Source organism: Macaca nemestrina, chromosome 6 (assembly GCF_043159975.1).
Source record: "Macaca nemestrina isolate mMacNem1 chromosome 6, mMacNem.hap1, whole genome shotgun sequence".
Classification (NCBI taxonomy): Eukaryota; Metazoa; Chordata; class Mammalia; order Primates; family Cercopithecidae; genus Macaca; species Macaca nemestrina.
In genome coordinates, this window is record NC_092130.1 from 166,063,809 (window position 1) to 166,077,596 (window position 13,788).

The 13,788-nt window shown below is 46.0% G+C and overlaps 1 protein-coding gene across 1 annotated transcript in view; it reads left to right on the plus strand.

Moving 5' to 3' along the window:
* The first annotated feature begins 1,815 nt into the window (after positions 1–1,815).
* Positions 1,816–13,788, plus strand: part of LOC105492320 (ANKH inorganic pyrophosphate transport regulator) — a 155,269-nt gene continuing 143,296 nt past the window's right edge. The window contains exon 1 of the mRNA XM_011759333.2: positions 1,816–2,259. Coding sequence (XP_011757635.2) covers positions 2,164–2,259 — 96 coding nt within the window. The 5' untranslated portion in view covers positions 1,816–2,163. The remainder of the gene's footprint in view (positions 2,260–13,788) is intronic.

Below are 13,788 nucleotides of genomic sequence, written 5' to 3' on the forward strand. Positions count from 1 at the left end.
CATGAACCTCCTGTTTTGCTGGGAAATCTTTTAAATACAGTATTGCTATTTGACACACTTAACGCAATAAATACTTATCAAAGTTTAACTTTAATTATAGGGAATGTAATTTGAGGTTACATCAGAGCTACAAGGTAAATTAGCTTCCTATTTCTCAAAGTCTGCTCAAATTGTGTGGAATTTCAAAAAAGTATTTTAAAAGGATGTAAAATATGGAAATATTTATTTATTATTTTTTGAGAGGTGGTCTCACTCTGTCACCCAGGCTCCAGTGCCATGGGTGAGGCTGCAACCTTCATCTCCCGGGTTCAAGTGATTCTCCTGCCTCAGCCTCTCGAGTAGCTGGGACTACAGGCGCTCACCACTCACGCCCGGCCTATGGAAACATTTAATACGTTGAAAGTAGTTGGGAAACACCTGAACCCAGGATATTAAGGCCTCAAGCTCACTATTTACAGAAGCTTTACAAAGCTAAATGGTGAGTTAACAGGTTCATTCTAGGTACAAGATACTTTCTTACTTTTAACAATAAATTACTTCATTATGTTTATTAAATGCAAAGAGATGTGTGTGAGAGCGGGTACAAAATAATAAGACCATGATAGGCTACATTCTATGCATGCCCAGTACAAAATGAAAATGCAGAGACCCTTGTTCAAATTCAAGAGTGCGTTAGTCCTTTTAAGTGCGGGCCCTTTCTGACTGCACAGATCGCACGCCTGTGAAGCCAGCCCTGCCCAGAGTCCCTTTTCATTCACCGGGTCCTCCTCCCTCGTGTCACAGTGCTGGGGTGCGGGGATGGATGCTGGCGTTGCTGTCACACTGCCGAGCTTTAGGTCAAACTCTCAGCACCGCGACTAGTTACCCTGAAATCACTAGGGCCCGGTATTACAAAACAGAATACACGTCTTTCTTTCGTCCCCTTTACTTAAAAGAGATGATAGGCTTTACGGGTTATTTTTAACAGCGCCTTTTTACAATGAAAAGAATTCGGGAGTACCGTTTGCAAACTGCAGCAGACAGTTCTCAGCGCCCCAGAAGGCGGCCGGCCCCAGCCTGGGAGCCTGCGGGGACCACTCCCTGCTGCCCTGGAGCATGTCCCCCAGGGACACAGGACACCGTTGCCCCTGGAAACCCTGGGGGACTGGCTCCCTCCTGGCCACCTTTCCTCGTTTCTTTCGCCCCCGCGGAGCGGCACCTCCATACCTCCCGGGCCGCTAGTCCCCCAAAGCAGGCCCCAGCCCCGGCGCAAGCTGCCTCCTCCGCAGTCCCCGCCAGCCGCCAGCCCGGCCACCGCCGGACGGCTCCCTTCTCAGCCCCGCGCCCCAGCCCTCCTCGCGCGTCCGCGCCCACGTCGCTTGCCCCGGCTGCAAAGTCTTCCAGACGTCCGGGCCCTCCCGGCACAGCGCGGGAACCCCAGCCCCCGGCCCCGCGGGACGCGGGCTACAAGGCCGGGCCAGCGAGCCAGGGAACCCGGGGCCTTGAGGCGGCCCACTGCCCCCGCCCCCACCGGCGCCCCCACGCCCCCAGACCGTCCCCGCCGCGCCCTCAGCGCCGCCACCCCCGGGCCGGCCGACGCTCCACGGCGAGTCCCGCCCAGCGCCCAAGAGGCGCCGGCCCCACGGCCTGAGCGTGCGCAGCGCCCCCCGCGGCCGCGCTGAGCGCAGGCGACGGCACAGGGAAGGAGGCCGCGGCGCGCCGGGCTCGGCCCCCTCCCCAGCCCGCCCCCGGGGCCGCTGGCGGTGTCCGCGCCTCCGCGCCCGCCCCTGATTTCCTCCGGGCGGCGGCGGCGGCGGCGCCTCGTGCGCGAGGTTATTTATTTCCGGGCCCCAGAGCGCTTATAATGGAGCCGCTGTCAGCAGAACCTTCTGCTGCTGCTGCCGCCGCCGCCGCCGCCGCCGTCCCTCCTCTTTTTTTTCCCGGCAGATCTTTGTTGTGTGGGAGGGCAGCAGGGATGGACTTGAGCTTGCGGATCCCCTGCTAGAGCAGCCGCGCTCGGAGAAGGCGTCGCAGCCGCGAGGAGGAGCCGCCGCCGCCGCGCCCGAGGCCCCGCCGCCCGCGGCCTCTGTCGGCCCGCGCCCCGCTCGCCCCGTCGCCCTTTGCCTCCCCGCAGAGTCCCTTCGCGGCAGCAGATGTGTGTGGGGTCAGCCCACGGCGGGGACTATGGTGAAATTCCCGGCGCTCACGCACTACTGGCCCCTGATCCGGTTCTTGGTGCCCCTGGGCATCACCAACATAGCCATCGACTTCGGGGAGCAGGTAAGCCCGGCCCCGTGCCCCGCGCCCGCTCGCCCTGCCTTGGCCTTACACGCCCAGACACTGGGGCGGAGGGGAGTCACCTGCTCCGAGTCCCTCTTTATCCTGGAACGTTTGGTCGGGTGTGCAGCTTGTCAAGGGTGACTTTTCTAGCACCCCATTCCCTCTCTCCGTCCCCTCAATTATTCAGCAGAGTTTTCCAGCCCTCTCTGGAAAATGTTAAAGACTGGATGGTGTGAAGCTTCACCTATGTATGGAAGGGTTTTTAGTGCACGGCAGTATTATGTAATTTACAATTATGTAAACCTCAGCTCTGTAATTAAAATGTAGTTTCTAGTAGCTTAAGTACTGGGTTTTTATTTACCCGTGGCTGGCGGTAATGGTGACGGTGGGGAAATTCTGTTTTATAATGCGTCCAAGTTGATTTCCCAGATACTTCTAATTTTTAAACATCTGTTTCGTAGCCCAGGTAAGGATTAGGGGTATCCCGAGTGTGTGCTGATAAGCCGGTCTTGACCATTTCTAGTTTGGGATTTCTTTTTTTTTCCTTTTCCTTTTTCTTTCCTTCTTTCTTTCTCTTTTTTTTTTTTTTTCAATGGACCACTAAAGAAGGGAGCACGTTTTTGTTTGGTGTCGCCTTCTCGTCCTTGTTTCTTTTCACGTTTTCTCCATGTGGCGTCATTGCAAATCTAGCGCTGCAGGCTCTCCCGCGATGGGGCATTGGCACCCTGCACCTTGCATGTGGGGACCGTTTTGGCAGGGCCGCCAGCGGGATGCAGCTGCGTCCTAAGGCCAGGGAGAGGATTTGGTGATGGGGAGGCAGTGACATGCCACCCTGATGGGCAGGTGTCCCAAGTGGCCAGAGCGTGTGACGAGCGGCACTCCCGTATTGTGGTACTGTCTGTCTTCTTTCAAGTCAAGAGACTTAAACGGATATTTATATAGAATATGCGCCTATTTTGATGCAATACTCATTCTAAAAGCCAAACAGCTTTCAGGAGGCAATTACAAACCGGAGATTTGTTTGACTCCTTCGTTTGACGAATATCTGTTTGGATTTGTCTCTCTGTGCTCAGAACTTTTGAATAATTGCAACTCTATAAGCTCCCTAATATGTAGCCCACATTGTAAGCTACTTTCTACTTTGAATTTTGTTGATGATAGGTGTTCATAGTATGGCATATTCTCTAGAGACCTTTGTTTACAGAGCCAACCAATGTCCTTTGATAAAATCTTGTCTCTTCTGTTGCCACTGTGCCCTGCCAGTGTCTCACAAGGGTACCCCAAGGGCTTCTCCTTCCCTGCTCCACCCTGTACCTGCCCACCTTCCCTTCTTTCTATAGTAACTGGTGACTTTAAACATTTCCTACAATCTGTAGAAAAGCTTCTAGACACGAATTTACTACATGGCCCATTTTAGATGAGTCAAATGCTGTATATTCACTCGAGCCTTTCCTATTTTAAGGCTTACCTTCTTGAAGCTGTCCCAAAGGTTGTCAGAAAGCCCAGGCCGCTCATCTGAACTGGTGTGTGTTTGTGTGCATGTAAGAATCATATAGAGATAATTAGTGGAAATAAGAGTAGTCTGTGTCATCATTAAACCACCTGATGCATACCACAGTATTGCCTCCCTTTTGCCTTGATTTAATGAAAGGCTGACATAACTAGGTTTGATTTTAGTATAAGAAAAATAATCTCCTGAAGTCACAAAAGGGAGGTTAAACATAAGAGACAACTATCTAGATGGTTTATCCTCACGGGTCTAATAATTCTAACTCATCCTTAAAACATTGCTAACCTGATTATCATAGCTGATGTAAGCACAGTATTTAACGGTGTTGTGTTTTTGCAGAGAAGCAAAATGTTATCAACAAGTGTCATTTGAGGTCCTTTTCCCGAAAACACCAGAGTATTTATGAGGTTATAGGCTGCCTGGCGGGCGGAGATATTTTATCACAGAATTAAGGGTGGAGCAATGTGGGGAAGAAATTGATAGGTTTTCCAAACATTGCTTTGCCTTCTGGTGTCAGATGATAATTGTTTTGCAAAATGTTGCAGGGTGAGAGAGAGCGAGACTTGCTTACTCTTTCTCAGCATTAAACTGGAGGGAAAGAATTACAGTGGGAGCTGAAGAGTGGCCTGATATGTGTGGGTGATGAATAGAAGAACATTTTACCCCAACTCTTCTGAAGCACAGTAAAGAGGAGGAGAAATGAACCAGTTTGCAAGAGTAGGTCTATGTTAGCTGAAAATATGCAGTCCTTGAGTTTATATGGAGTTCTAGACAGACACATGTAGGTCCTGCTGCTGAGTGGGCAGGTGTATTACACCTTGCTGGGAGCGAATGGTGGCTTATTTGTCAGCCATTTACAAATCCTAAGATGGAGAGGTAGCACGGGAGAACAAAGGTCAATGCAGCCTCAGGTTCACATGCTTTTGAGATGATTAAGACATGCAAAATTAGGCTGGGCAAGGTGGCTTATGCCTATCTATGATCGTAGCACTTTGGGAGGGCAATCTTTGGGAGGCTTAAGCTAGAGGATTGCTTAGGCTAAGGTGGGAGGATCGCTTTAGCTCAGGAGTTAAAAACCAGCCTGGGCAACATAGTGAAACCTCATCTCTATTTAAAAAAAAAAAAAAAAAGAGGTCAGGCACAATAGCTCACACCTGTAATCCCAGCACTTTGGGAGGCAAGGTGGATGGATCAGTTGAGGTCAGGAGTTCGAGACCAGCCTGGCCAACATGATGAAATTCCATCTCTACTAAAAAATACAAACAAACAAACAAAAATTAGCCAGGCATGGTGTTGCATGCCTGTAATCCTAGCTACTTAGGAGGCTGAGGTGGGAGAATTGCGTTGAACCCTAGGAGGCAGAGGTTGTAGTAAGCCAAGACTGTACCACTGCACACTGCAGCCTGGGAGACAGAGGAAGACTCTGTCTTAAAAAAAAAAAAAAGAAAAAGGAAAAGAAAAGAAATGCAAAATTAGAAAATAAAACCTCTCATGAGCTCTTAAGTTCCTGGCTTGTCAAGAACAAAACAATAGCAAAATTATATTAAATGTTTCTTAGATGAGGTGTTTTATGATGATAAATATCACAGTTCATGGTTTCTTTAAAAACGTGTACAGATCTTTTGAAATGGAAATCCAGCTATGTACAAGATTCCACTGAAAGTTAAGTAAGTTGCACATATGAGACCATGTAAAGAAATTGCCTGTTAATGACCCCAGAGCCAGAGTGTGTGGAGGGGCTGAGGAAAGAGCCTGTAACAGTCCTTCCAGAAACTTCTCATTTTCTCCATGAAAATTACCTGTTGTATATAGATTTCTTAGCCATTTTATAGCTCAGTCAGGGAGGAAACCAAATATTATGGGCTATTTCCTCTAACAAAACTAGCAAAACCTATTATCACGTTTTTTTCAGTTTTGGTAGTGGCAGTAATTTGAGGTGGTGAGGGGGAGAGGTTGAATTCCCTATATAGGCACCAGAGAAAATGGGAACACATGTCCTTTTGCAGAAACTGAAATAACATTTGTATTATAGAGCCCTATAGGTATATAAAATACTTTATGATCATTGTGTATCTAGAATTATTTTATCTCAATGTTTACAGATTGAGAATCAAAAGTATTAATCACTTCCATTAATTGAGCACCTAATATGTGCCTATATCTCAGCATATGATATATATGAGGAAAGAATGAGAGGCCTACGCATGGTAAGGTACTTGTTCAAGATGACACAAGCAGTAAATGGCAGAGCTAAGGTTCAAGCCCATACCCCCCTGGCCCTTACAAATTTAGGAATAAGTTCTGGCTTTTCTGATTCCCAGACTAGGTCTAAATTTAATCTTAACTGTCGTATATTGAATTTTTTTTTTTTTTTTTTTTTTTGAGACTGAGTCTCGCTTGTTGCCCCGGCTAGAGTGCAGTGGTGTGATCTTGGCTCACTGCAGCCACCATTTCCCAGGCTCAAGCGATTCTCCTGCCTCAGTCCCCCAAGTAGCGGGGACTACAGGCGTGCACCACTACCCCCAGCTAATTTTTGTATTTTTTGTAGAGATGGAGTTTCACCACGTTGCCCAGGCTGGTCTTGAACTCCTGAGCTCACGTGATCCGCCTACCTTGGCCTTCCAAAACGTGAGCCACCACGTCCAGCCTGTGTGTTGAATTTTAAAAACTCAACAGAGGTAGGATGATTAAAAGGAGGGCTTCCAGGAAAGGGATATTATGACCAATAAGTTCATTTTAAGAAAAGCTGAATTACCCAGATAATTAAGTCAACACTGTATCTTATGTTAACAAGGTTGGCATAGCTTTCAGTCGGAGTGGGGGTGGGAGAAAGAAACAACTGATACCTCACAATAAAGTTGTTTAGAAGTCACTTGGTCTTTATCATTAGAACAATACAGATTGCTAAGGAAAGGAGCATATTGAGATAGTCTTTAAACAATATATTTCTTTTAAAGTATCTGCAAATGTTCATTTGATCTCACCATGTTCAAAGAATTGTTATTCTGTTTAAATTTGGTTCAAAGTCCCCAATTTCCTTAAAAGCCAAATTCACCAAATGACATAGAACAAATTAGGTAACTTTTTTTTTTTTTGAGATGGAGTCTCGCTCTGTCGCCCAGGCTGGAGTGCAGTGGCGCGATCTCAGCTCACTGCAAGCTCTGCCTGCCGGGTTCACACCATTCTCCCGCCTCAGCCTCCCGAGTAGCTGGGAGTACAGGCGCCCGCCACCATGCCCGGCTAATTTTTGGTATGTTTAGTAGAGACAAGTTTTCACTGTGTTAGTCAGGATGGTCTCGATCTCCTGACCTTGTGATCCGCCCGCCTCAGCCTCCCAGAATGCTGGGATTACAGCCGTGATGAGTCACTGCGCCTGGCCTGAACTTTTTAAAAAGGTACTCAATATTACTTAAAATGTTAAGGGCAACGTTGCTGTGAATACCTTGAAGGAGAAAAGAAAGTTGAAATTGTTCTCACTTAAGAAATGTGTTCTGCCTAGGGCCAGGTAATCTACTCTTTTACGCTCAAAGGAGAAATGGGTGTGGTGGCTCGTGCCTTTAATCCCAGCACTTTGGGAGGCCGAGGCAGGCAGATTACCTGAGACCAGCCTGGACAACATGGAGAAACCCTGTCTCTACTAAAAATACAAAATTAGCCAGGCATGATGGCAGGCGCCTGTAATCCCAGCTAGTTAGGAGGCTGAGGCAGGAGAATTGTTTGAACCAGGGAGGCGGAGGTTGCAGTGAGCTGAGACCGCACCGAATACCTCAATACCTTTCAAATACTTTAGATATTTCAAGTTGCCTTGTATGATTTACTGAATTTGGTTGGGTCTAATATGATAATTCGAAGACCAGAGCTGTTTATCTGTGAATGGAGAGTTTTGCACATGAATTGTGACAATTCCTGGAGTTAGATGTGTAATAGGAGTGTTCATGTATCTTCAGCCCTTTCTATTTAGGAAACCTAGAGTTAGGCTTCCACAGTATAAGAGGGTTCCAAATTATTAATATCACAAGACGGACAAAAAGAGACGCCCAGGAAAAATAGCTTGGAGAAGCGCACCCTCTCCACACCTCCTCCCAAAGTACAGCAGAAGTATTTCATTCGATTAGGAGGAACGGGACTAAAAAGGACAGATGCAGTCTATGGCACTGGCTCCAATAGGGAAGAGCCTCTTCATCCAAGGTCACTGAGCAATGGAGAGGACCTCCTTTGACAGTGCTTAAGAGCTTGCCTTAAGAAACAAGACAGGGATCTGTTGTAAGATTCACTTCCCTAAGCGCTTAAAGAAAGAAATGGAAATCTCAGGCTAAGGCTCTGAGTCACTGGGAGGGAGACTTTTCCCCCTCCAGTCTATTCTGTAGTAACAGAATAAATTTCAAAATAATTATTTTTCCTAATTATAAATAGAAGTAATATCAGCAAATTGTTTAAAGTTTGGTAAATATTTTTTAAATGGGAAAAGGTACCTCTAATTTCACTCCTAAAGCTCCTTTAACAATTTGGGTATCTCCTACCAATTTATTCTTTTATTTTATTTTTTTAAATTATTATTATTTTTTGAGACGGAGTTTTGTTTTTGTTGCCCAGGCTGGAGTGCAATGGTGTGATCTCAGCTCATCGCAACCTCCGCCTCCTGGGTTCAAGTGATTCTTCTGCCTCAGCCTCCCAAGTGGCTGGGATTATAGGCATGCGCCACCACGCCTGGCTAATTTTGTATTTTTAGTAGAGACGGGTTTTCTCCATGTTGGTCAGGCTGGTCTCAAACTCCTGACCTCAGGTCATCCTCCTGCCTCGGCCTCCCGAAGTGCTGGGATCACAGGTGTGAGCCACTGTGCCTGGCTGCCAATTTATTTTTATAACATAATTGAGGAAGTATATGTGTATGTGGGGTGTGTGTGTGTATACATTATATATACACACACATATAAAAATGGTGTGTATGTGTATATATACACACATTATATATATAAAATGGTGTATGTGTATATGTTTCACAAAACACAGAAGCATTTTCCCTAAACTATTTAAAAGTATTTAAGTATGATTTTAAATTGCAGCTTAATATGTGGTTATGAGAGCATGCTGTAATTCCTTTTGCGTGTATTACCTTATTGTTAAACAAAGGTTTGTTTGTTTTTGCAATATAAAGTTTCAATGAACATCTTTGTGTGATAAGTAGATAATGTGTTTTCTCTGACTACCTTGGGCTTTATGCCTGGCATAATTTGGTGCCTATTTCAGTTTCCGATTCATACATAGAAAATGAGGTCATGCCTTTCTTGCAGTCCATATTTAGTCAAGGACACTGTGACCTCCTTAGTCCAACTGGTACTTACTTCCCTGCTGTGTTTCCCAGCTTTCTTTAGATGTCCATCTGCATTTAAAATACATCGCTTCAGATGACTTAGGTAAGCGGGTTGTTTTTAGAGCCATAGAGGTATAATCCTGAGGTTGATTTGTTTACTCATTTACTCATTCATTTATTTATTGAGGTGGTTTGATGACCAGCCTAGATACTGCTCTATCTAAATACTTACAAGCATATCAATCATACAGAAACAATATTTAAATCTCTTTCTAGTAATCAAATTCTTTAAAAGCAGTTTTTATTTTGTTTTGTTTTGAGACAAGTCTCCCTCTGTGGCCCAGGCTGGAGAACAGTGGTACAAACACCAGCTTACTGCAGCCTCGAATTCTGGGCTAAAGCCATCCTCCAGCCTCAGCCTCCGAGTAGCTCGGATTCCAGGCATATGCAACCATGCCTGCCTAATTTTTTTATTTTTGTAGAGATGGGGTCTTGTGATGTTGCCCAGGCTGGTCTCGAACTCCTGGGTTTAAGCAATCCTCCCATCTCAGCCTCCCAAACTGCTGGGATTATAGGCATGAGCCACCACATCCAGCCTAAAAACAGTTTTTAAAGGGTACAGTGTGATACTGTTTGTGGAAACCACTTTTTAGATGAGATAAGCCCAGTTTTATATTAGCGGTGAATAATTTGCATTCCATATTTGCCTTGGGACAATGGAGCAGGTTATGTTAGGTGGGAGGAGGAGAGAGCGTGGGTGGAGAACCATTCTTTATGGTCTTGTGTGAGTAAATAAACCTTGTTAAGCTCCTGGTATAGCATACCAGAGTGACTTGGGTGGTGTCTACATTAAAAAAAGAAAAAATCAGGTATTTTTTGAACACCTATGACTCTATTAGTTTCTGTAGAGATGCAATAGAGAAAAATCCAGTTTTCTACAGCCTTATCTTGGTCTGAGCTACCCACATAAGTGAATTTGCTTGATAACTGAAGCTAATACTTCAAAGTGGAAGTCACTGGGTTTTCCTCTTTTTTCAGTATGAAAACTAGTATTGTTGGAAATCTAACCTATACTGCACATTTATCTACCTTATTAAATGAGTGTCATATGGCAAAGCATAATGTAGCATCTTTGGAGGCTGTGAATGTCCATTGTGCCGGGAAGTCACGTGAGATTCAAAATACTTCACCAAGGGATTGGCACCAACCAGTGGGAGCTGACCTTGGCCAGTCCGGAGCCCTGCATGACCAGCAGCAGTGTTGTGGCCTTCTTGAGACTCTTAAGTGTGTGGTAGGGTTTAATAAAATTTTTTATAGGCCATGTGCCTGCTTTTATCATTTTAATACTAACCAGTTGCCAGTCAACTGGTTAGTAGTAATCAGTTGCTACTGGTTTCAGTAACTGGTTACTATGGACTCAGTTTCCTCTTCTTGCTGTGCAGTATACCCGTGTAACCACTTAATGATAACACAAACACCATAAACATAGCTGATATTTATTGAGTTCTTGCTTTTTAATGTTCTGCTGTGGACTTGCTCTGGGCCCAGGCAGCTAAAATTCACTAGAATTCCAGGAAAAATGTAGGAGTAACTTTGGTGGCTTCCTTTGGGAAAAGCATTTATACTTCATGACACTCGTTTTCCTGCTCTCATTTTGCATCTGTTCCAGAGAGATTCTAGGGCCAATGGCAGTGAAGTGATTGTTGAACAAGGCAAGGAAGCATGGATGTATTCTACCTAGCCCCTGCCCTCAAATTGTTTAGATCCTGGTTAAGAAAGCACACATGAAGCACCTTTTTGCAATCGGAGCAGCACAGAGCAAAATGTCTGATTATACAGCACAGTTTATTATGACACAGGACGAGGTGCTCAGTAATTGCAGCCGAGCAGTAAGTCTGTGGTCATGAAACAGCAAGATGTTTGGACACAGTTCTCATCTGGATGTTCCCACCTCCTGCTTTTCCTCTCTAAATGCTCTGCTGGGGAACGTGGAGAGCTCTGGTCTGCAAAGATGAAGATAGAATTGCAAGATAGGTCCATTAGCAGGCTTCATATCAAGATGTAGCAGCCCAGGTGTTGTTTTTGTTTGTTGGTTGGTTTTCCATGGTTTTGGGATCATTCAGTTACTGTTCCAACAACCAAATACCAGTCATGATGCTCTGAGAACAAATGAGCTTAAAATTGCAAAGACAACATTTAGGAGGGATTTCAGTCAACTAGAAGGTTTAATCATCAGAATTTACTGTTTCTCCTATGTAGTTGCTTCTTCATACCAAAAATGCCCTTTTTTTGTTTGTTTGTTTAAGACAGAGTTTCGCTCTTGTTGCCCAGGCTGGAGTGCAGTGGCGTGGTCTCAGCTCGCTGCAACGTCCGCCTCCCCTGCAACGTTGAGCCATTCCCCTGCCTCAGCCTCCTGAGTAGCTGGGATTAGAGGCACGTGCCACCATGCCCAGCTGATTTCCATATTTTTAGTAGAGATAGGTTTCACCGTGTTGGCCAGGCTGGTCTCAAACTCCTGACCTCAAGTGATCCACCTGCCTGGGCCTCCCAAAGTGCTGGGATTACAGGCGTGAGCCACCATGCCCAGCCCCAGAAATGTTCTTAAAGTCCATCCAGGGAAGGAAAGTAACTTGGTTATTTGTCAGGGCAAAGGTTGGGGGCAATATTTATTCCGCTAGATAAAATGTTATCAAAAGACAGTCTACATCTGGTTCAGGGTCCCTAGGGACGGACTGACCAGCTTTGTCTCTAGTTAGGGGGAGGATATTTTGGCTTAAGTTAGTTCGCAGGTCCTAGGTGGTTTTTAGATCAGTTATGGCATTTTCCAGAGGCACTGAAAAGTGGGTTGATAAAAAGAGAGTGTAGATAAGAATCTACACTCTCCTCAATAAGATGGGCTGACGTCACTGTCCCCAGCCTGGGGGACAGAGGAGGGGCTGTACATGTGTGGCTCGTAGTCTGGAGCATGAGGAGGTGACAGGCACTGCACACACCACACCCACCAGGCTATCTCACCTGGGCAGAAATATGCCAGTAAGGACCTCTGGGTCCAGGCTGGGGAGAAATCCAAAAATAGAGCCGAGTCCCCAGATAGGGGGTTTCAAAGATGACTTCAAAAGTGAGGTTGAGGCTTCTTAGGACATTTCGTTGTCCTGATTAAATGGCTGGAAAGCAGAATGTCTGCTGACAGGTTAATTAGGCTTTTCCTAGCGAGCCAGATGAACCAGGAACCAGGAGGGGCAGAGGTCAGCTCTGTGGTTATCAGCTTCCGAGGACATGAGAAGGAAAGGTGGCTTTTGTTCTGTGCGTGACCCGAAGAGGAATATTATGTGCCTGGAGTCTTGGGGGTTCAGTCAACCTGTGCGAGCGTTTATGTTGTGAGAACTAGTTGCTTCAGGTTACTGCCTTTCATTCAAATTATAGTGAGTCCGTATCAGTAAGCTTTTCAGAACCCTTGCTTCACTTAAAAAATATACATAGGCCGGGCATGGTAGCTTATGCTTGTAATCCCAGCACTTTGGGAGGCCAAAGTGGGCAGATCACTTGAGCTCAGGAGTTCAAGGCCAGCCTGACCAACATGGTGAAACTCTGTCTCTACTAAAATTAGCCAGGTGTGGTGGTGGGCGCCTGTGGTCCCAGCTACGTGGGAGGCTGAGGCAGGAGAATCGCTTGAGCCCGGGAGGTGGAGGTTGCAGTGAGCCGAGGTCGCGCCACTGCACTCCAGCCTGGGCGTCACAGTGAGACTCCATCTCAAAATAAATTAATAGTAAAATAAAAATATATATAACATTTAAGCGGAGGATAGTATTTGAGTTTCTGCCTGCCGTTTTCTAATTTGCCCTTTGACTTAGCTGGGGCTGCTTTGTGTTTCCCAAACTGTTTTTAAGGTGATAAGAAGTTTGTATGCTTTTTTATGCTGCCCTGTGAACCACCCGGAGATCGACTGGCCACTGGGTCTTGCATTTTAATAGAGGGGAATAGTAGTGTGGAGAATATAAAATAGTAAAAACAACAACAAAAAATTCTCTGACTTCTCAGTGCTTTAAATGGTTTAGAGGAAATTCACCGTGGCTAAGACACTGAGGCCTCCCACCATGTGTGGCCTAAACTTGACATTTTATAAAGGCAAACTGCACAGAGGAGAGTAACAAATAACCACACTTAATAAGGAGGCAGTAACTTGCAGCTCTTCGTGATTCCAGCCAAGTCCAATGCCACAGTGTGTGGAAAGACAGCTCGCAGCCAGCCTGACAAGGGAGTCAAGACAGCGCCCTCCTCCTCTGCAGGTTTCTGTGTTCGAATGTCGCTCCCTCACCGCCTTCTGGAGAGAGACCTTGTCTCTTTGGGACGGTTTTGGATGCAGCCTTGCATCGCCTGAGAAGACACCTGGCCTGGAGCCTGGCGTGCAGCCGGTTGTACCTCATTTCTACCCCCACACAGAGACATTCCACCACCTGGGGCTCACGCCTATTGGGCTGTCTTCTAAACGTGGGCAGATTTCCTGGCATTGTAGGTAGTTAGTCCACCACGTGTTTCCCAGCCTCTCCTAGACAAACCAGTGTTTCAGCACCGAATAGCAAGGAGCTTGGGCTTAATTCCAGGTATAGTGGAGACCTGCTGAAGGGCCCTAAAGTGGTGGACGGCAGTAAGCCTCACTAGCTGAACTGTAGAATCTCCTTTGTTTTTGTAAAATTCATATTTACTCTGA